Source organism: Verticillium dahliae, genomic scaffold (genome assembly GCF_000150675.1).
Source record: "Verticillium dahliae VdLs.17 supercont1.25 genomic scaffold, whole genome shotgun sequence".
Taxonomy (NCBI): Eukaryota; Fungi; Ascomycota; class Sordariomycetes; order Glomerellales; family Plectosphaerellaceae; genus Verticillium; species Verticillium dahliae.
In genome coordinates, this window is record NW_009276932.1 from 329,720 (window position 1) to 348,508 (window position 18,789).

Sequence of the window (18,789 nt, forward strand, 5' to 3'; positions counted from 1 at the left end):
TGCTTGAAGCGAAGAAGGAGTTGGGAAAGAAACAAACAAAGATGCAAGAATCAGGTCTGATATTTGCGGTGCTCGGAGCTTTTTAGACATATATATTTCACGAATACATGCTACTACTTTACGCTCCCACCCACTGTCCCGTCACCCCCTGACGCTGATGGCAGAGGATGGCTCGAACACGACAGGGATGGGGGGCTATAAAGGATTCCCGGCCGGCAGTGAAGTCTCGCGGTACCTGAAAGGGCGATTGATCAACGAGGACTGCGGAGTAGCATCCACCTTATCTGCTGATGGACAGGCGATGGACCACAAGTACGGTATCATCGCATGCGCGAGAAGATTTTCTCCGGGGGCCCTTGATGTTACGCTGAGGATTTTTTTTCATCGCAGCGCCGCTTTCTCCTTGCAAGAAACCAACCAGTTCACCCAAGAAACCGGTTCCCAGATCTGGACTGACTCATCGATCTGAACATGGCGTTTTTACTGCAGTGCAGCCCGCCTATTACAGCCTTCAGCTTTGGTCACCAACCAAACCCAAATATCCACCATCGACACCCCAATCGACCCTGGCCTGCCCTCCCCTCCCCCTGTAACGATTCCGTCTCCCCGGCATCCGCGGCTGCGTCCCCAATATGATAGTGGCTCGACTAAAAAGAGGCGTTAAGAGCGTTGTGTAACGCGGGCCGCCCCCTTACGCTAGACAAAACCAGTAGCTTGACTCCATCACGACGGCTCTAAGACCTTTTTGGTGCTGATCCGCACAGCCTGACAGGTGGAAGCCCCTCTTCGTGAGGGCGCCAAAACCTGCGGTTCCAGTTTCTCCACACCGAAGCACACGTAGCAGGGTCATGGTGACCGCGGAATGATCCAGGCCTAAAGTTAGGCTACATGTACTAGTCGCAACGCCTCTCGTGACAATGAGCATATAGGGAGGTTGTCCCTGGACACGCCAAAGAGACAGCTGCTGCAGTCTAGTGACGCTGCATAATAACTAACACGGGAGCTCTTTTCTTCAGCACGGCCTCCTTCTTACCCCCTTCGAATCAGTGTTCAGCTGTATTACCTTTGATCGACTGCCTACCCCATCACTGTTGCTACCCAGTATCAGTTCTCAATATGGCTGCCAAGACAACTATTCATGTCCCCCACCTTGGTGGCATCACTGCCGGATATCGGCTTTCCGGGGACGCCATTGACTCGAGCAAGCCCACTCTTGTTCTCATCAACTCGATGTGCACAACTTCTTCGCTGTACGACGCTCAATTCAGCCGCAAGACGCTTACAGACGCTGTCAACCTTTTGGCGATCGAGCCCCTGGGCCATGGCGCCACAAGCTCTGTCTCAGAGCATTTCACCTATTGGGATACAGCCACTATGGCTCTGCAAGTCATGGACGCCCTCAAGGTGCCCAAGGCTTTCGCGTTAGGCACCAGCCAAGGTGGCTGGATGGTCACTCGGATGGCGCTGCTGGCCCCTGAGAGGGTATTTGCAAACCCCTCCCCCGGTGAACCCCCGTCGGGATCGTCACTCTGACCGAACCGCAGATCATCGGCCTGCTGCCTCTCGGCACTTCAATGGACTACGAGTCCGCCGCGTCCCGCGAGAAGGGCTGCTGGGACCCCAAGTCGCAGCTCCTGCCCTTCCTTGAGAGCTGGAGCAGCCCCGTCCCGACACCTGACTTTGTCGTCGACGAAATCTGGCGCGGCATGGTCTCCAGCCTGGGGTTCTCGGGAACCGTAGGACCCGAGACGCTGTCATTCTGGGATGCGACGCTCAAGGCCGTCTACTCCGGCGACGAGGGCCGCAGGAAGCTCCGCATGGCGCTGCTGTGCCTGCTCGAGCGCGACGGCCTTCTGCTGCGGCTGCGGGACATTAAGTGCCCTGTGTACTGGCTTCATGTAAGTTTGGGCTAACCCCGGGGAACCTGAACCATCGCGCTCACCTTGTCTTGCAGGGACCCAAGGACCCCGTGTTTGGCGGCGTTGTGCCTACGGAGCACATCAAGCTGTTCACCTCGTCGCCCGAGGCTACTTTGACTTTTGTTGAGGGCGCGGGCCACTACCTCAACGCGACCAGCCCTCGCGAAACCGAGGAGGCGATTCTCAAGATGGTCAAGAAGTACGCTTAGATAGGCAGATCAGTTTCACGATCAGAATTGAATGAGACCGGATGCGATGACCAATGCATTTGCGATTCATGCGAAATTTGGTGGCTTGACAGGGCTGTGAACTGGCATTAGGTTTCAACTAGTATTGCCCATTCAATGATCCATGTTCGAGCGAAGGCCTCGTCATTGTGAATTTGATTCAGCCGTGCGAAATCTGAGGAAGAAAGAATAAACATTTCTGTAGAAAGCCGAAGGACAGGAAAAGATCTCTCTTAGAGCGATTGGCATGACGATGGAAAGCGACCACTGCTGAGTATACCTAGGTATGGTATGTTGGTGCCATCAAGACTAGCTGCGTTGGTGCGGCGTGGCCCATGGATGCTCTCATCCCATTTGGGTACTCTCTGGTAACTGCTTGACTCGGTCAACTCGGCCTCAAAGACTAAAGAAATCATGCCGATAATTTCGTCGCCCAATCCGGCATTGTTAGCTTTGATTTATCCAGTGCTGCCTCCACCCAAGTGTTGTGCTTCGCACAACGACTTGGCGATGTCATTCGCAGCGACATCGGAGGGCGTGGGAGTCATCTGGCGATGCTTCACGCGCCTGGCGTCGGCTCAAGCTGATTCAGACCAACGAGCACCCGACGTATATAATCCATTTAGTACCAGCTTGGTTTGAACCTTCTCATCGCTCAAACAAATCAGGATTACCTACAGATCATAGCAGACATCATGACGACCTCGAAGCAACTCGCAGCGACGCTGAAGGCGCTGCACGAGCCCTCGTCGCCCCTCATTCTTCCCAACATCTGGGATTACGCTTCTCTGAAGGCGGTCCTCTCCCTCAATGGCAGCGACACGGTCTCGGGCCCTGTTAAAGCCATAGCTACGGCTTCCTGGGCCGTCGCCGAGTCCCAGGGCATCAAGGACGAAGACCTCACATTCGAGCAAAACATGGCCGCAATCAGCCGGCTCGCGCCCCACGTCCAGCCCTCGGGGCTCCCATTGACCGTCGACATTCAAGACGGCTACGGGGCGCGCATCAAGGAGGCCGTGGCGAAGGTCGTCGAGCTCGGCGCTGTTGGCGCGAACATCGAAGACAGCATCCCCGAGCGGGGTTTCGGTCGCGGGATCGAGGGGTCGCTGTACGGGGTGGAGGAGCAGGTGGACCGGCTCAAGACTGCGCTGGCAGCCGCAGCCGCCGCGGGGTGCGAGGGCTTTGTGCTGAATGCCCGTTGCGATGTGTTCCGGCTTGAGCCTTACTGCGAGGCCAATGATAAGGCTGTTCTGGAGGAGGGCATCAAGCGGGGACGCGCGTACCTAGAGGCTGGAGCGACGACGGTGTTCTTCTGGGGTGGTGGTGGTCGAGGGCTACGGACCTCCGAGGTGGAGGTGCTCGTGAAGGAGCTTGGCGGTCGGGTTTCTGTGAAGCTTGGCGAAAAGGACGATTCCCTGACGACGAAGCAACTCGGGGAGATGGGGGTTGCGAGGATCAGCGTTGGACCTAGCCTGTACTCCATTGCCATGCGTGCTGTCGCCGAGGCTGCAAGGAATATTTTGTCTGGCGGAGGGTTCAAAGGATGATCTATACATGCACGGCATCAATCACTTTGTACTTTAAGATGGATTCTATATGTGAAATCGCTGGCATCCACAGCATGACGCCTTTGGCCTGTTCTCCCCTTGCATTGTGCAGTGACCGTGAAATCACGACTCTACCATATTCGAAATCATCACGGATAGCATGGATTGCAGATTAGCTTCAACGCTGGGGACATGGCTGCTTTGCGACTCATGATCAATGGCTTTTGTGTGTCATGTGCTCTACAGCACTGCCACTTCGTTTCCTCATGCCGGTCGTGCAGCTATCAATGTGCCGCCACGTATGAAGGGCCTCAACCGTACCCCGAACTAGGAGTAAGGAGAGACGAGTCAAAACAAGCACATTGCCCAAAAGTCAGGGTCGGGTTTAGGGGCCCAACGGCATGTTGTCCGATGCGGCAGTACTCATGACGAAGCCCGCCTTGGCCAACCACTGTTGATGACCCAGAGACTGTGCGACAGGGGGGTCTCCTTGGAAGCTTGGTTCGGGGTGCCGAGCGTTGATCTCATTGGATTTCCAGCGCTCCCATCGCCGCCGACTGCGTCATCAACCGCTGGCCAGCCTGGTGAGGAGGGGGAAATGATCGTAGAATGGGAATCAAGGTCACGGTTATCCATTCCAAGGCTGGGCTTCTTTTCAAAGGTGACAGGTATATATGCCATTGATCAGATGATGGACTCTCGTGAAAGCCCTCTGGGCTAAAACCCCATCACTCCATCAACAGCAACTCGCTACCACTGACGATTAGTGCTCCAGCCGGAAACCCCAGAAAACTAGGATGCTGTCCACAAACATCATCAAGCTTGCCCTTCTAGGCGCAGCAACCACAGTGCTCGCTCAAACGACGACATTAGCGCCCGTCCTTCCGTCCAATGAGCCGGAATGGCGATCGGACGACACGTTTACCTCGGCAGTACTGGACACGCACAATGATTACCGATCCGAGCACGACGCCGAGGCCCTCGTCTGGAACAACACGCTTGCTGAGTACGCCGAGGAGTACCTCGATAGCGACGGCGATGACGACGACGAGTGTCCCGACTTCGAGCACTCGGACACGCCTTACGGCGAGAACCTGGCCATCGGCCACGCCAACGCGTCGGCAGCCGTCGAGGCGTGGGGCGACGAGCGCGATGAGTACGACTTTGACGACCAGGGATTCGACCAAGAAACAGGCCACTTTACGCAGCTGGTCTGGAAGAATACAACAGACGTTGGTTGCGCGAGGAAGCTGTGTCGCGGCGGCGATTGGAACGGGTGGTATCTCGTGTGCGAGTACTGGCCGCGCGGAAACGTCCAAGACCAGTATGAAGACCAGGTCAGCGCGGGGCAATTCGAGGGGGCGGCCGCCGGCTTGATGAGATCGCACCAGACTGCAGCATTGGTGGTGGCCATGTTGGGCCTGTGGGTCGTTCTTTGAGGGGCGGAAGACCGATTATTGTGACGGCACTCTTACGATGTACACGACTCATAAACTACGCTGGACTTTTTTTTCTCCCTTTACTATGTACACACAATGGTGACGCCTCCCTGATTTCGAGATCGTACAAGTCACAGCCATGAGGGATGGGTATGAGCTGTCGCCGAGTCGCCAAACTCTATGCCGGGTGAGCCACAGGCAGCACACACACACGAAGCTGCAATTGAGGCTACGTACTCTGAAGAAGTATCGGCGCGTTGGAGAACAGTCATGCAAATTGGACACCAACGTAGACAGGGCAGATTAATGCAACTGGCCAAGGTTTCACACTACCAGTAGATGGATGACCTGACTTCCAGATGAGCGGTCTCGCCGCTCGTAAACCAGGAGGTACTGTGGATTTACCGCTCCCGCAATCATCCAGTCGGGCACGACATCGTAGCATTTGATAGGGCCGAAGGGTCAGTTTCACCTGTCGGTAACCTCTGAAGATATCTGGATCAGGGGACCTTTGCTCCAATCAACCAGAAACCGTGTTATAGGCTGCAGGGCTGAAGTCGATAGCTAAGAATGAAATGGGCAGTCGAATACAATGACAACGGCAGCGTGGTTCTCGGTCAAGCTTGACTTGATTCTTCCCAGGCGGCTCTTGTGACATACCTGCCAAAGATAATCACGACAACCAACAAGCTTTTACAGCCGACTTCGCTGTTCTCGACACCATGGCTGGAATGTATCAAGAAGTACTTGATACTACGAGCTTGCGAAATATTGTCAGTGCGAGATTTGAATTTCCGAGCAGTGGACCTGAACATGGCTCGACACTGATATTTAGATTTGCCGTAGCAATCTTGGAATGCCGTACAGCCGCCGCTGGTCGCCGCTGAGAGACAGTCAATATTAAGGTTCTGATCGGACATATCTGTCGCTGGTGTCAATCCATAATGGGTGGTACGCCACACAAATGAATGGATAGTGTCGAAAACAAGCTGCGTCTTGTACGTGTCCCGGATCGTATCTGTTCAAACCCCTAGCAGCAGCTTGGATTCCGGCGACTTACCAGCACTATCTCTTTACGTGGTGTGACTCACCACGGCTTCATTAACATCTATCTTGTCGATATGTCTGCCATTTGGGCATTCGCTGTGCCTTCCAATGCATATCTTTCAACAGACGCGGTCAATTTGTACCAAATAAGCTCAAAGTTTCGCGCCTTAGCTCAGACGCATAGTTTTGTATATAGACTTGTGGCCGGTCACCTGGTGAGCCATTATGGTTTTTGAGCCTTGGCTTAACGCCCAGTTCACCATGAGATTCCCCTTCCCAAGCAGTTCTTTTTGGTACGAGTCTGAGTCCTAGGCGGTGTAAAGATCTCGTAACAAACGAATGCGCCTTTTGGAAGAAATGGCGGTTTATATACAATCCCGGATTCTTTGTCCAGAATATACAAAAGCTCATACTCGAGTGTGTTAATAAAGCATTCCTTTTCAGAGATTATCTCGAGGGCATTGCACAGTCGGGAAAAACAACCAAGCTGAAGAATTAGGCCATGGCGGCCAGGTATGATATCACCAGTTTGGCCGTCCTGTAGGTCGACATGGCCTTTGTCGAGATGATATTATCTCAACTCTCGCCAGAGTGGAAGCTGTATTCATATTCAGACTTCAGATTTGGCCAATCTTTACTGGGCTCAAAGGAAACGTGTGTTGGCTTGTGAACATGTGAGCACCAATGCAATATAGACACCTTCATACCGTTTGCAGTTGGTATACCTGGCAGGACAACCGCGCCATGTACAAAGAATTCAGACCCATGGTCGAGTTACAGCCGCGAAGCCACGACCACACCGAAAGACCTAGAACTATCAATAGCCTAGCCATCCGCGCTTATATGAAGGAGTATGACTCCAACCCCGCGCGTAGTGATGATTTTGATCCAGAGTTACTTGAAACGACCATTCAACAGATCAAAATTCTCTTCTTCGCTGGTCACGACACGACATCATCGGCGCTTTGCTTTGCCTACAGCCGTTGTTACAAAAGCCCGAACAACCTCGGCCGACTGCGCGCTGAACACGATGCTGTCTTCAGCCCCAATCCTTCGACGGCAGCCTCCAGAACCGCAGCAACGCCCGCATTCCTCAACCAGCTTCCCGATACAACAGCCTTCATCAAAGAGAGGCTACGCCTCGACGCTTCTGTCCTCGGTCCAACAGGGCCACCCCGACTTCTCCCTCACGCACCCGGAAGCAAGAAAGGTCTATCCAACCGACGGGTTAATTCTCATTTCGAGCACTCATCTCCCGCAACGTTCGCCAGGTCACTGGCCTAACCAAAACGAGATTCTGCCAGAGCGCTGGCTTGCGCGCGAGGTTGACCCATTGTGGCCCGTCAAGGACGCCCGGCGGCACTTTGACCTGGGCCCGCGTGCTTGCATACATGGTAGGAGAGGAGCTCGTGTTGACGGAGCTTAGGATGATTCTGGCCATCATAGCACGGAACTTTGAGACCGCGCCCCTGTATGCGGAGGGAACCGTATCATTTACCGGCGATGTGGCGTACCGGTCAGGCCTGCGTGACGAGGTAATACCGGATCCGAGGGATGGTATGCTGGTAAAATTGGAGAGAGGAAACACGTTGCTGTTACTACGCAAAGTGTAGATAAACTCGCTACAGATGCGACCTAGCGTCAGCAAGGATGGATATACCATGTCCAACGGCCCTGGACTTCTTGTGTTATGGCATGTGTCTTGTGCGTTTTCACGCGTATGCCGTTGAAGTGGTTGTTTTGCAAATCGGGCTGTGAACGTGCAGTCGAGACTGTGAGTGGGTGCTCGCCAGAGCCACGGAAATATCGACGGCCACCTAGACAAGTGTTGCGTACATGGAGAGTCAACTGCGTAACTCTAAAGCCCCGAGTGTGAAAGATGCCTCAAGAGCGGCCACGCAGGGAAAACCCCCAAGAAAGCACCGTCGGCAGTGCAGGCCCGCGTGTCTTTGACTGTGATGGAACATGCCGGGTTACATGCAAGCCATGTGGCCCGGAGCGAACTGAATCGGCAAGCTTATGGATTAGGCGAGAAAGCAGCGGATGCCATCGACCCTCGACGCGTGGTGAGGAGGGGTAAAATCGCTTTTCCAGCAGTTCAAATCCTGCGGTGTGTGAGAGATCACCTCAGCTCGACTCCGCGGTCTGCCACGTGGAGCACCAAGAAGCCGGCCCAACCGAAGACACTCCGCATGAGCATGGCATGCCGGCGAGATTGCCGCATGTCGGCATCAATAGTCGAAGAATCGATATTGCGGAAAATGGAACCATTGCGGTGATCGCGACAGGCCCTCCGTCAGCTCTCTCCTGCAGGATGCACAACAGCCCAGCTTGGGAAGTGGGAACTCTCCACCGCTCCCATCTGGACTCATGCAAAGGAACAACGGGATTGTTCGTGCTGAATGGTAGGCAAGCACACGTGAGGTGAAGGGCAGGTTACGATGCATTGTGTGATTAATCGGCCCATCCGCTCACTTCGGCGCACTTTGCAACCCAAGAGTCCCCCTCCTGATTGGTATTTTATCTCCTTCAATGTCCCGTCAATGAGACGTCGCGCACCAGGGGTGGGACCAGAATGGCAGGTTGCCTGCCATCAGAATCAAGTTATTTTGAAATGAGCCTGGATTGCTGTTAATACTTGGAAGTTGCCGTATGGAGTAGTCAGTCCCCGCCCAGAGTCTCGTTCTCGCACCAGAGCAATCTGCCGAGCCCAAACCTACATGGAACAGCGCCCGACGACAGAAGAGGAAGCCCGAGAAGGGTTTACTAAAAAAACAAGCACAGATGGCACTGACTCGACCAGCAGAGCACTATCGATCAGCTCGATAGACAAAGTTTGCTCCCACATCTCGCCACGCTCTAGGGTCCAACGTAAAGCCAGACCCTCTTCCTCGGGGCGTGTGACTGGCACTGGTGACCGAGGTGAGCGCGATTGCCGCCTTCCCCGAGTCTGGAAAGATCCCTCAGAATGGTCTCGGTGGCGATCGCGGAGTCTTTTCGCGGGTTCGCTTGACGTCGCGAGCGCCACGGCGGCTAAATGGGGGACCTGGAGCGGATCAGCGCTCTAGCGGCCCCTATGCTGTATGCGTTCCACGTGCTATTGACAAGACTAATAGCTGACTGACGGTGCTATAGCGGTTGGCGAGACAGGGGGTTCGGATTGAGCGGCCGCGGGGGTCTTGTCCCAGGCTGCTTGGTGGCCTTCGGGGTACCGAACAGGGCCATAAACCCGAGCAGCAACATAGTCTACTAAATGGCATATGCTTAGCTTCCAGGTAGGCCCGCGGATGCATGATACCCGCGCCTGGATCTTTTCGGGTTTGTCTTGCACGGAAAGAGAGGCAGTGCCAGCGAAGCACGAGAGAATCTTCAATTACCATGTCCCACGGCGAAACGCCGATCAGGCCTCAGTTTAGGGCCTCTCAAAGACAGCCGGACGACTGGTCAATTCATCGATCACAGTTCATCTCATCGCCCAGATCATACAGATTGATTCGATGATCCGGCCCCTCTCGCGCGAATCCACTTTCTACAGCCATCAACTAGTGTCCGAGACGTTCACTGACGGGCATCGGCTAAAAGATTATTGATCTTCATTGATCAATGCCACCCTCGACGCCGAAGATATGTCGCCGTCCACCAGCCCATAGGACTCCACGTGTACCCCAGTGTCTTATGTACCATGTACATGTACATAACACGTGCGCTGCCAAGCTGACCCCCGGTGGGGTCTGATTCGCTGAAGAATGCAAGATCAAGGGACGCAAGGGGACACTTGGAAGAGGGGGCATACTTGGTACTGTATCTGCCTGTCCCTCATTTAGCAATGCTGTTGGTTCGTTGAAAGCAGTGTTGGCCTCATGTCCCAGGTGAGAAAAGTAAAACTGAGCAGCTCTTCGGATCACCTGCCGGAAAGAATAAGCCACATTCTATGCGCGCAATCTGCATGCCAATTCCACGTGGGCTGGCCGAGATTACCGGAGGCGTGCTGTTGCTGGTCCTGATAGTTGGAGGAAATGAACAAGATGATGAAAAAATAAAAAACAAGAAAACAGAATACGACCCAGCAAAACGTTCGATGGCACATTCCGTCGGACCATGTCTCGCCCGTGCGTCGTGTTCCACGCGTCCGTAACTCTCTTCAGGATGATAGCGGACCCGAGCAGACGTGACGCCCGCCGATAAGACGTGACGCCTGCCGATAAGCTTCTTTAGGTTTCGTTAAGCTTCGCACGCGGGTCCCAAGGCCGCAAGTTGGCCCCAAGGTGCCCTGCCGTTTAGCCTACTTAGTACATTTGGACCTAAGCATCGCAACTTGTTCCTTCGCCCCTCGCCAGACGCAAGGGACCTCTCTAGCGATAGCCGCGCCTCTAGTGGCAAATGCCGTCTCAGCGGAGAAGCGCTCAAACTCCAAATAATGACAGGCAGGTTGCCGTCACTCATGCTAATCCATCCGTCACTGTTGCCGCTGGGCACCTCCCCACCTCACCCAGGACTGTACTACATGCAATCTGTCAATCACGTCCTGGCCGATACAGGGGCTCTGGACAGGCGTTTGCGCTGGGGGCAAGTTGCGTCTGTCATCTGATTCGTGCGTTGGTGTGTTGACAACCGGCGGGGGCCGTTGTTCCATGCCGATTCGATTCGAGGCAGTGCAAGGACTGGGAAGGGAGGTCGTCCCACGGCGGACAGATCAAACTTTCCGCCCGTGGCGCACCTGGCGTAAACGTTACGAAGCTCTAGAGCATCTAGCACAGCTTTTCGTCGTCTTGGCGGCATGGACCAGCTTCCTCTAGACCCGTTCCACGACACCCCCCTATCCCAGTAGACTGGAGAAGAATGGGGTCGCAGTGGAGCAAAGGGGTTTGCGAGCGGACGTTATAGGGCAGAAGTTTGAACCCCTGGATCGGAGATTGACATCTCACGCGAAGGGGTGTCGAGATTAATGCATCCTACCTTGCCCTTGCTTGAGTAGCAGAAGTAGGACAAGTCTACTTTTGCCGTACGAGCACTACTGAATCGGCAAATGTTGTTGGCCAAAAAGCCCGCCAACCTAAAGCTTCCATTAATCATGTGCCCTCTCTCGTCTTCGGCTTGAGAGGTGCCGGCGTAGAGTGGAAGCGAAGCTACAGGGCAGCGAACTGCCAACCTGGCCTGGCCATCAGCTATTCGTAATCCGTCGCCTTCGCGACAACAAACCCTGCATCTGCCCCTCTATCAGTGGAGAAAGTATTGGACTGGGCTTCCCTCTGAACGCAGTAGCTGCACGCCATGTGGTATGCCTGATCCCACGAGACGAAGCGACACGCGGCGAGCCTAGACCAGCCTAGTCGTCGAGGACAACGCAGGGAGGCAAGCTCACCGAGGGCTGTCTACACCCCCTGGCCTGGGAATCGAGACGCTTCATTTAGTACAAGTACGGGGCGATCCCCCTCCCCCTCCTCGCGACTTGTTTTCCAGAAGGCCATCCCTCTTTCGCCCAACCCGGATAACATTCATTACTAGAGAGATCCTCCACCACAATGGTCTCCTTCTCGACCCTCTTCGTCGGCGCCGTGGCCCTTGCGGCTCAGTCCGTGTCCGCCGGCACTACCAAGCCCGCGGCTCTCGTTCCCCGTACCTTCGAAGGCCAGAAGTACGGCTGCAAGTGCTACCCGGGCGACGCGTGCTGGCCCCAGCAGAGCGATTGGGACAGCCTCAACGCCAAGGTCGATGGAAACCTCCGCGTTCACGTGCCTCCCGAGGCTGCTTGCTACAACACCTTCGATGGTCTGCTCGGCTCTCAGCAGACTTACGATGCGGCCAAGTGCGCCGAGGTCACCAAGAGTTGGACAAGTGAGGCCTGGACGTGAGTCGAGAACCTCCTCTTGAATGACGTCTTGGAAACAGCGATACTAACGACAGACCACAGCGTCGACCAAGACGCCCTGAACATTTGGAAGTACTTCACCAACGCCACCTGTCTGCCCACGACCGACCCCTCTAGGTCCTGCACGCTTGGCTTTTACGGTGTCTACGTGGTCATGGCCAAGACCAAGGACCACATCAAGGCCGGTATCAACTTTGCGCGGGACCACAACCTGCGCCTTGTCATCCGCAACACCGGCCACGACTTTTCCGGCCGCAGCACTGGCTGGGGCTCTCTCATCATCAACACTCATTCTTTCCAGGACATCAAGTTCCACAACAAGTGGACTGGTCCCGGCGGCTACAACGGCGGCGCCGTTACCATCGGTGCCGGTGTTCAAGGCATCACTGTTCTCGAGGCCGCCCAGAAGCAAAACCCCAAGCTTACCCTTGTCACTGGCGAGTGCAAGACTGTCGGTCTCGCTGGCGGTTACGTCGCTGGCGGCGGCCACGGGCCCCTGACCTCTGCCTACGGCATGGCCGCCGACAACACGCTGGAGTTCGAGGTTATCACCGCCAAGGGCGATCATGTCGTCGCCAACGAGAAGGTGAACGCCGACCTCTACTTTGCCCTCCGTGGCGGCGGTCCCTCGTCCTTCGGTGTCGTCACCTCGGTCACCTTCCGCACCTACCCCGAGGTCCAGGTCGCTGGTGCCCTCCTTGACATCAACTCCACTCTGACCCACGACGAGAACCTCATCTGGGAGGGCATCCGCATCTGGCACAAGTACGGCAACCACCTTGTCGACAACGGTCTTTACAGCTACTTTGAGATCTTCCCTTTCACCTTCCGCGCCCGCCCGATTGTCGCCGTCGGCAAGACCAAGGATGAGCTCGATGCCATCCTCAAGCCCCTCCTCGACGAGCTGACCGCCGCCGGCGTGCCCTTCACTGTCATGACCAAGGGCTACCCGACGCTCTTTGAGCTCTACGGCGAGCTGTTCGAGGACGAGGAGGCGGGTCTGCACGCCCTCAGCGGCGGCTATGGCATCAGCAAGCAGGACATCGCCAACAACAACGACGGCATCATCAAGGCCTTCCGCACAGTCATGAGCCCTCGCGCCGACCTCCCCTACACGGGCGCCATGATCGGCCACTTCTTCAGGCCCCCCAACTCCAACTCGGGCGCCGCCCTCAACCCCCGCTGGCGCGACTCGACCAACTATATCATCAACACCATGCTCGTCCCCCACACCGCGACCGCCGCCCAGAAGGCCGACCTCCAGACGGTCCTGACCAACAAAATGGACGGCAGCATGCGCGAGGCCGCCCCCGGTGGCTTCGCCTACATCAACGAGGCCGACCCTTTCACCCCCGACTTCAGCACCCACTTCTGGGGTGACAAGTTATACGCCAAGCTCAAGTGCGTCCGCGACAAGTGGGATCCCAACATGGTCTTCTACGCCCAGGCCACCGTCAACACGGAGAAGTGGGCCGTCATTGAGGGCAACACGAGGCTCTGCAAGAAGCTCTGAGGGGGTGAAATGGCTTGATCGGTCATATTGCTGCATTGGATAGCGGGCGTTCATTCATACTTGTTCCTATAGAAGTGATAGACAGGGGCCTCGACCCGACACTTGATGTAATAACACGTGACCCGACGTTGATTACAAAACATTTGGAGAGCGCGCTGCACTGTGGCTGTGATGTGATTCTGGCATGATGGAAATGAAGAAGAAGATGCATCTCCCGGCTGAGAAAGATGCTGTCAATTACCAGCTTTCGGGCTCGTAGCAATGGGCAGCGGACGTCTCAGTCGAGTGAGAATGTCGAGATATTCGGTCGAGTTCGCAGCCGTCAAGATGCCATGCCTCACGTAAAAGTCGAGCATCACCAGCACGCAGTTTGCCTTGAACTCCTCCCTGAGCATCGCCTCCGTGACCTCTTCCACCGACATGAGCAAGAACTCCTCGACCTCATCGTCCATCGGCTCCGGCACCATCGTCTCAGGCATCTCCAGATCGTACACGTACAGAACAGTGGGGAACACGGCGCCCTTGGCATCATTCTTGTGGACGTACGTCACGGCGCCGACGGGTTGGGCGTGCTCTTGGACGTAGTCGGTCGGCAGCGACGCTTCCTCGCCCGCCTCAGCGACGATACAGTCCCACGGCTCGTCGGCCGCCTTGACGCCACCAGCAACAGTCGTGTCAAGCATGCCAGGATACGTGAACAAGTGTCGACTCCGCCTCGGCACCCAGATCTTCAGGCCCTCCGCAGTCCTCACGTACCCTGTCATGTGCGCCCCGCGAGACCCGATTCCGAATAGGGGCGCCGGGAACCTCTCGATGCTGACGGGGTAGTCTGCGCCCATGACGCGAAACGGCTCGCTGTGGCGTCCGTCGACGGACGTGAAGGTGTCGCCGTCCGCCACGATGGCGTCGACCACCGCCTGGAAGGCTCGATTGCACCAGGTGCTGGGATCTGCGCCGGAGGGCGCATCCTTGACCTGGACGAAACGGCACTCATGGTCGACGACGAAGTCGCCTGTCCAGGGCAATCTTGAGACAGTGGCGGGGACGATGAAACCGTGGGATCTTCCGTCGCCGGGGAGTAAAAGCTTGTACAAATGACCAAAGTCAAAGTCGAGTGGCACGCTGTCGGTTCCAACGCGACGTCAGCCCTGGTCGATTTCGAGAGGGGGTGGGCGTCTCACTTGTCAACTGTATCAATCAAGCTCATGAAGCTAGGAAAGTTCCGAAACGACGCCATGTCGTGACTGAAGTTGCCCTTGTCGTAAACTAGGTAGTCTATGATGTCCTCTCGCGCCCCTTGGATGAGGGAAGGGGAAGGCGAAGATGTGGGCAACCAGAATGTGGCCCTCAGACTTTCTTCTAGAGGCTTAGGTAAGTCGATATTATGCAAGTTGCATGAGATGTTGTATTGAAGAATAAAAACCACGATTCGTGCCTAATGGTTGATAAAATTAAATTACACTGCTGTGCTACGATGTTACAATGAAGAGAAATATAATCAACCAGACACACCAAGTGCTCATGCATGTCACACAACCAGGAACGTCGTCTCCGGCCGCCGTTGCACGATTTCGCCGTCCATAATGCCATCACAATATGCCTCACCCACAAACGAGAAGCGCTCTCCGCCCTGCAGGGGCCGGAGAATGTGCGGAATCCTTGAGCCACAGAAAACGACCACGATGTCTCCCTCTGATGTACCCCCAGCACACATGCCCAGGAACCCTCTCCGGGTCACAAAGGGTCGCATTCCAAGGAGTCCAGACACGGCGCCCTGATACGTCGAGTATGGCTTCTGGAAATGTCTCAGCTTCGCATAATTAGCCATCTGCTCCTCGGGATCAGCGCCGTAATCATCTGTCACTGCGATTTCCAACAACGCGATACATCGATCATAATGGAACTTAGCGGCGGATGGCGCTCGGCAAGAAAATATGTCGTCGGCGTCGTAGAGGTCGCCGATCGGCACGCGCCACAGTGCCTCGGCGCGACGCTGAGGGTCGTCGTAGATCGGGTCTTCTTTTGTCATTGCGAGCTCAAAGAGCTTCTGGGCGTCGCGGAAGTTGTTCAACCTGTCTTGGAACTGGCCGCCGTTCCATTTCGAGGTGACTTGTTCGATAGTGTCGACAATGTAGCCGCGGATTCCTAAAACCGAAGTTGACTCGGTAGGCACCAGAGTGACAGTGGTTTCACCACCAGCCATGAACTGGTGATCATCCACTCTGTCATGGATGTGATTGAAGGGCTTCTGCAGCATAGGCCGCCAGTCGGGGACCCACGATGGCAGACGCTCCAAAGCTTGTTCTTTTGGGAACTGGGAATACGACAGTAGTTCGACTCCTCCGCTCTCAATTATAGCCCTTGCCGCTGCTGTGAAGGAAGGGCACGGATCATCATCTGTGTAATCGGGCACGACACCCAGTCGTCCCGCATCAACGGCCAGACCAAGAAGGCCGTAGATGCGATCTGGGATGTATGTGACCAAAGAAGTTCGCCCAGTGAAGAATTTCTTCAAGAGGGCAAGAAGGGTCTCTCCTTGGTCGAGTCCCTGATTGAACCTTTGTCGACGCCGGCGAGAGCCCAGTATGTGTGCAGAGTTTCGCTGCTGAGCGGCAGCCAGAATCTGTAGTGTTTCCGGTTCCGGTACGTTGTTGGAAAGCCGCACGATGCTGGAGTCAAATACGTGGCAGGCCAAAGCAACAAGCTCAACTGCAATGATTTTTGAACCGCATTGAAACACCGCTTCGCGACAGAGGCCAACCTCCTGGATGGTCCAGACGCGTTCAAACCATGACCGCTTATTCCAGGCAATCATGGCCTGAAGCAGAGGTTGGAAGGCCAAGCTGGCTCGATCGACGAGGGCCTTGAAGTTGCGCCCGAGTTCGTCTGAGGGTTTCAAGTCTTGCAACATGTTCTGCAGCAGTGACAGCTTCTCCTTGTTGTAGTAACTCTCAATATCCAGGTCACGCGCTGCTTGGCCGATGTCCTGCCAGCAGTCCATCATCTCATCTGAGCCGTCAGCAGAGGGTCCAAGCCACACGATGACCTGGTCGGCTTTGCTGTAGATTTTCTCCATGATCTGAACCTGGGTCGTCTTCTCGATTGCGTCAGTTTGATTAATGCAAATTTGGTCGATCCATATCATCACGTCTTGTTTGTCTGAGCGAATGTGGCGGAGGGCTGTGTCTAGGGAAGCTGTGATGGGAAGAGCTGCGCCAGCGACATCGATCCAGTGCGTTCTGTCACCGATGCCCCAGGTATAGGACAGAGCCTTGAAGGGACGCGGGCTCGCAATGGGGGTTTCGATCAGGCTGCAGCGCAGCGGACTGGCGTGTTGAAGCTCCGAGGTATCACCTCCTGACCTGAACAGCTGCAGGATGCGAATGTAGCTGCCATCGAGAGGAAGGACAGGGTCATCGTAACTGAAAACCATGGAGGGACGGCCATCATGGTCATGACGGGGTACCATGGCGAGCGCCGTCGTTCGGCTCAGAGGTCGCAGGCCAGTGGTTGACAGCCACTTGGGCGTTGTTAGGTGCCGACCTTTGATGCATGCGCTCGACCGTGCCTCGCCGAGCCGTGCGCAACCAGCGTGGCGGATCGCTTGTGATGATGCTGCTGAAGACAAGCGTCGACAAGTGCGCAGGTGGTGCATCGCGTTGCATTGCAGTTGTCAGTATGGTTGAAGGAGGGAACTGTTCATCAGGCTCGCGTCTGCGAGTGCGAACATCGGCATCCCGGCATCAGCCGCAGCCTACAACGGCAAGGCTCGTGTGATACATGCATGTTGATGGAGTCGCATGGGATTGAGGCTGGCAGTGGACGAACAGGCAGCCTTTAAGGGAGCAGGCTCAGAATCCGCATACATGCATGTCATAGATTATGGACTAAAGCAATGGACCCTGGAAAAGCAGCAGAGCCCCGTTAGTGCAATTTTCAGCTGACCATTCCCACCCCTGTGGAAAGGCTCCATGGCCCAGATCCAAGTCCGGCATTGCACTGACCGCCAAGCTCCTGTTGCCTGTCGAGATCCCCCCATCAACAACGAAGAACCAGGACCAACAAACACCAGGCGATTTTCCCAGTGACATACCACCCGTGCGGTGAAGCGAAACCCTACCATACCAGCCGAAAACCCACGATACCCCTCACTTTCTAATCGCAATGTCGACTACAGAGACGGAAGGCGTCCAGCCGCCGGCAAAGAAGGCAAAGCGCGGCCGAGTAAGTTTTTCCAAAACCCTTTCCATGCCATTCATCCCATTACTTGTGATCCCTGTCAGCTCAAATTCTGACCCAAAAGTCTGCACAGTCCCAAACAGCAAACTCACCCAACGCCAGCCGCATCCGTGAAAACCAGCGCCGCTCGCGTGCCCAACGAAAAGAACTCGTCGAAGACCTGCAGCGAAAAGTCCAAGAATACGAGCAGCGAGGCATTGAAGCCTCTCTGGAAATGCAGCGTGCAGCCCGCGATGTGGCCATCGAAAACTCGAGGCTACGAGGCCTGCTCGCCCAACGGGGCGTCACGAACCACGAGATCGACACACACCTGCGGTACTGCGAGGATGGAATCCCGTGGTACAACCCGAACCAATACATGGCCTCCATCCCCTTTGCTCCCTCGCCAGCGAGAACCGAGACAAACTCGTCGTCTTCACCACTCCATGGCATGACACACGACCAGCCGCCCCTCGACCCTCTGTCGGTCCTGGCCAACGCTAGCACACATCACGACTATGTGTCCAGGGCCTTTGGCGAGCTCAACGCTGCTGCGACACCGACAAAGTACATGGCTGCCGAGCACAACCATGCGACCTTCCCCGCGGCTTCACCGCACGAGATGTCCTGCAATGCTGCCGCTCGCATCATTGCCGACATGCAGGGGCATTCGGATGACCGTAGGGCCAGGACGGCGCTGGGCTGCGGTGCGTCGGCCCGGGACTGTGTCGTGAAAAATGTGACTGTGTTCCGGGCGATGGAGCAATGATGACAGACGGCAAAGGACAGGCGATCGAGGATGACGATGACCCATCCACGACCTAACGCCACCCGCTGGCTCGCAGACAGGTCGATTTTCGTGCTTCATTGCTGCCGAGGCTGCTTCGAAGCCCGGCTGGCTTTGGTCGACAAATGGTCGAGCGAGCTGGAGCGAGCAAAAGTTGCATCCAGCTGTGAACGACAACATGAATAGGCAGGCAGGGCCCCCAGACATTGCCAATCGGACACGG

General features: G+C 55.7%; 8 protein-coding genes across 8 annotated transcripts; 6 read left to right on the forward strand and 2 right to left on the reverse strand.

Annotated features, from left to right (window-relative positions):
- Window positions 1-1,116: 1,116 nt before the first annotated feature.
- On the forward strand, window positions 1,117-2,128 carry VDAG_09341 (hydrolase; the record flags this gene model as incomplete). The annotated part of the gene is made up of 3 exons (XM_009655643.1): window positions 1,117-1,482; window positions 1,545-1,898; window positions 1,955-2,128. 3 exons carry the CDS (start codon window positions 1,117-1,119, stop codon window positions 2,126-2,128), a joined length of 894 nt encoding a protein of 297 aa, XP_009653938.1.
- A 713-nt stretch (window positions 2,129-2,841) lies between these two features.
- VDAG_09342 (uncharacterized protein) lies at window positions 2,842-3,693 on the forward strand (the record flags this gene model as incomplete). Its single annotated transcript, XM_009655644.1, has 1 exon — window positions 2,842-3,693. The coding sequence occupies one exon, from the start codon at window positions 2,842-2,844 to the stop codon at window positions 3,691-3,693; it is 852 nt and encodes a 283-aa protein (XP_009653939.1).
- A 797-nt stretch (window positions 3,694-4,490) lies between these two features.
- VDAG_09343 (PRY1 protein) lies at window positions 4,491-5,132 on the forward strand (the record flags this gene model as incomplete). The annotated part of the gene is made up of 1 exon (XM_009655645.1): window positions 4,491-5,132. One exon carries the CDS (start codon window positions 4,491-4,493, stop codon window positions 5,130-5,132), a length of 642 nt encoding a protein of 213 aa, XP_009653940.1.
- A 1,597-nt stretch (window positions 5,133-6,729) lies between these two features.
- On the forward strand, window positions 6,730-7,818 carry VDAG_09344 (sterigmatocystin biosynthesis P450 monooxygenase StcS; the record flags this gene model as incomplete). Its single annotated transcript, XM_009655646.1, has 4 exons — window positions 6,730-6,833; window positions 6,896-7,389; window positions 7,578-7,736; window positions 7,793-7,818. 4 exons carry the CDS (start codon window positions 6,730-6,732, stop codon window positions 7,816-7,818), a joined length of 783 nt encoding a protein of 260 aa, XP_009653941.1.
- Window positions 7,819-11,669: 3,851 nt separating this feature from the next.
- On the forward strand, window positions 11,670-13,561 carry VDAG_09345 (isoamyl alcohol oxidase; the record flags this gene model as incomplete). The annotated part of the gene is made up of 2 exons (XM_009655647.1): window positions 11,670-12,027; window positions 12,091-13,561. Exons 1-2 carry the CDS (start codon window positions 11,702-11,704, stop codon window positions 13,559-13,561), a joined length of 1,797 nt encoding a protein of 598 aa, XP_009653942.1. The 5' UTR covers window positions 11,670-11,701.
- Window positions 13,562-13,794: 233 nt separating this feature from the next.
- VDAG_09346 (nudix hydrolase) lies at window positions 13,795-14,798 on the reverse strand (the record flags this gene model as incomplete). The annotated part of the gene is made up of 2 exons (XM_009655648.1): window positions 13,795-14,683; window positions 14,743-14,798. The coding sequence occupies 2 exons, from the start codon at window positions 14,796-14,798 to the stop codon at window positions 13,795-13,797; spliced, it is 945 nt and encodes a 314-aa protein (XP_009653943.1).
- Window positions 14,799-15,089: 291 nt separating this feature from the next.
- VDAG_09347 (heterokaryon incompatibility protein) lies at window positions 15,090-17,030 on the reverse strand (the record flags this gene model as incomplete). The annotated part of the gene is made up of 1 exon (XM_009655649.1): window positions 15,090-17,030. One exon carries the CDS (start codon window positions 17,028-17,030, stop codon window positions 15,090-15,092), a length of 1,941 nt encoding a protein of 646 aa, XP_009653944.1.
- A 695-nt stretch (window positions 17,031-17,725) lies between these two features.
- Window positions 17,726-18,604, forward strand: VDAG_09348 (uncharacterized protein; the record flags this gene model as incomplete). The annotated part of the gene is made up of 3 exons (XM_009655650.1): window positions 17,726-17,785; window positions 17,874-18,486; window positions 18,564-18,604. The coding sequence occupies 3 exons, from the start codon at window positions 17,726-17,728 to the stop codon at window positions 18,602-18,604; spliced, it is 714 nt and encodes a 237-aa protein (XP_009653945.1).
- Between the last annotated feature and the right edge of the window lie 185 nt (window positions 18,605-18,789).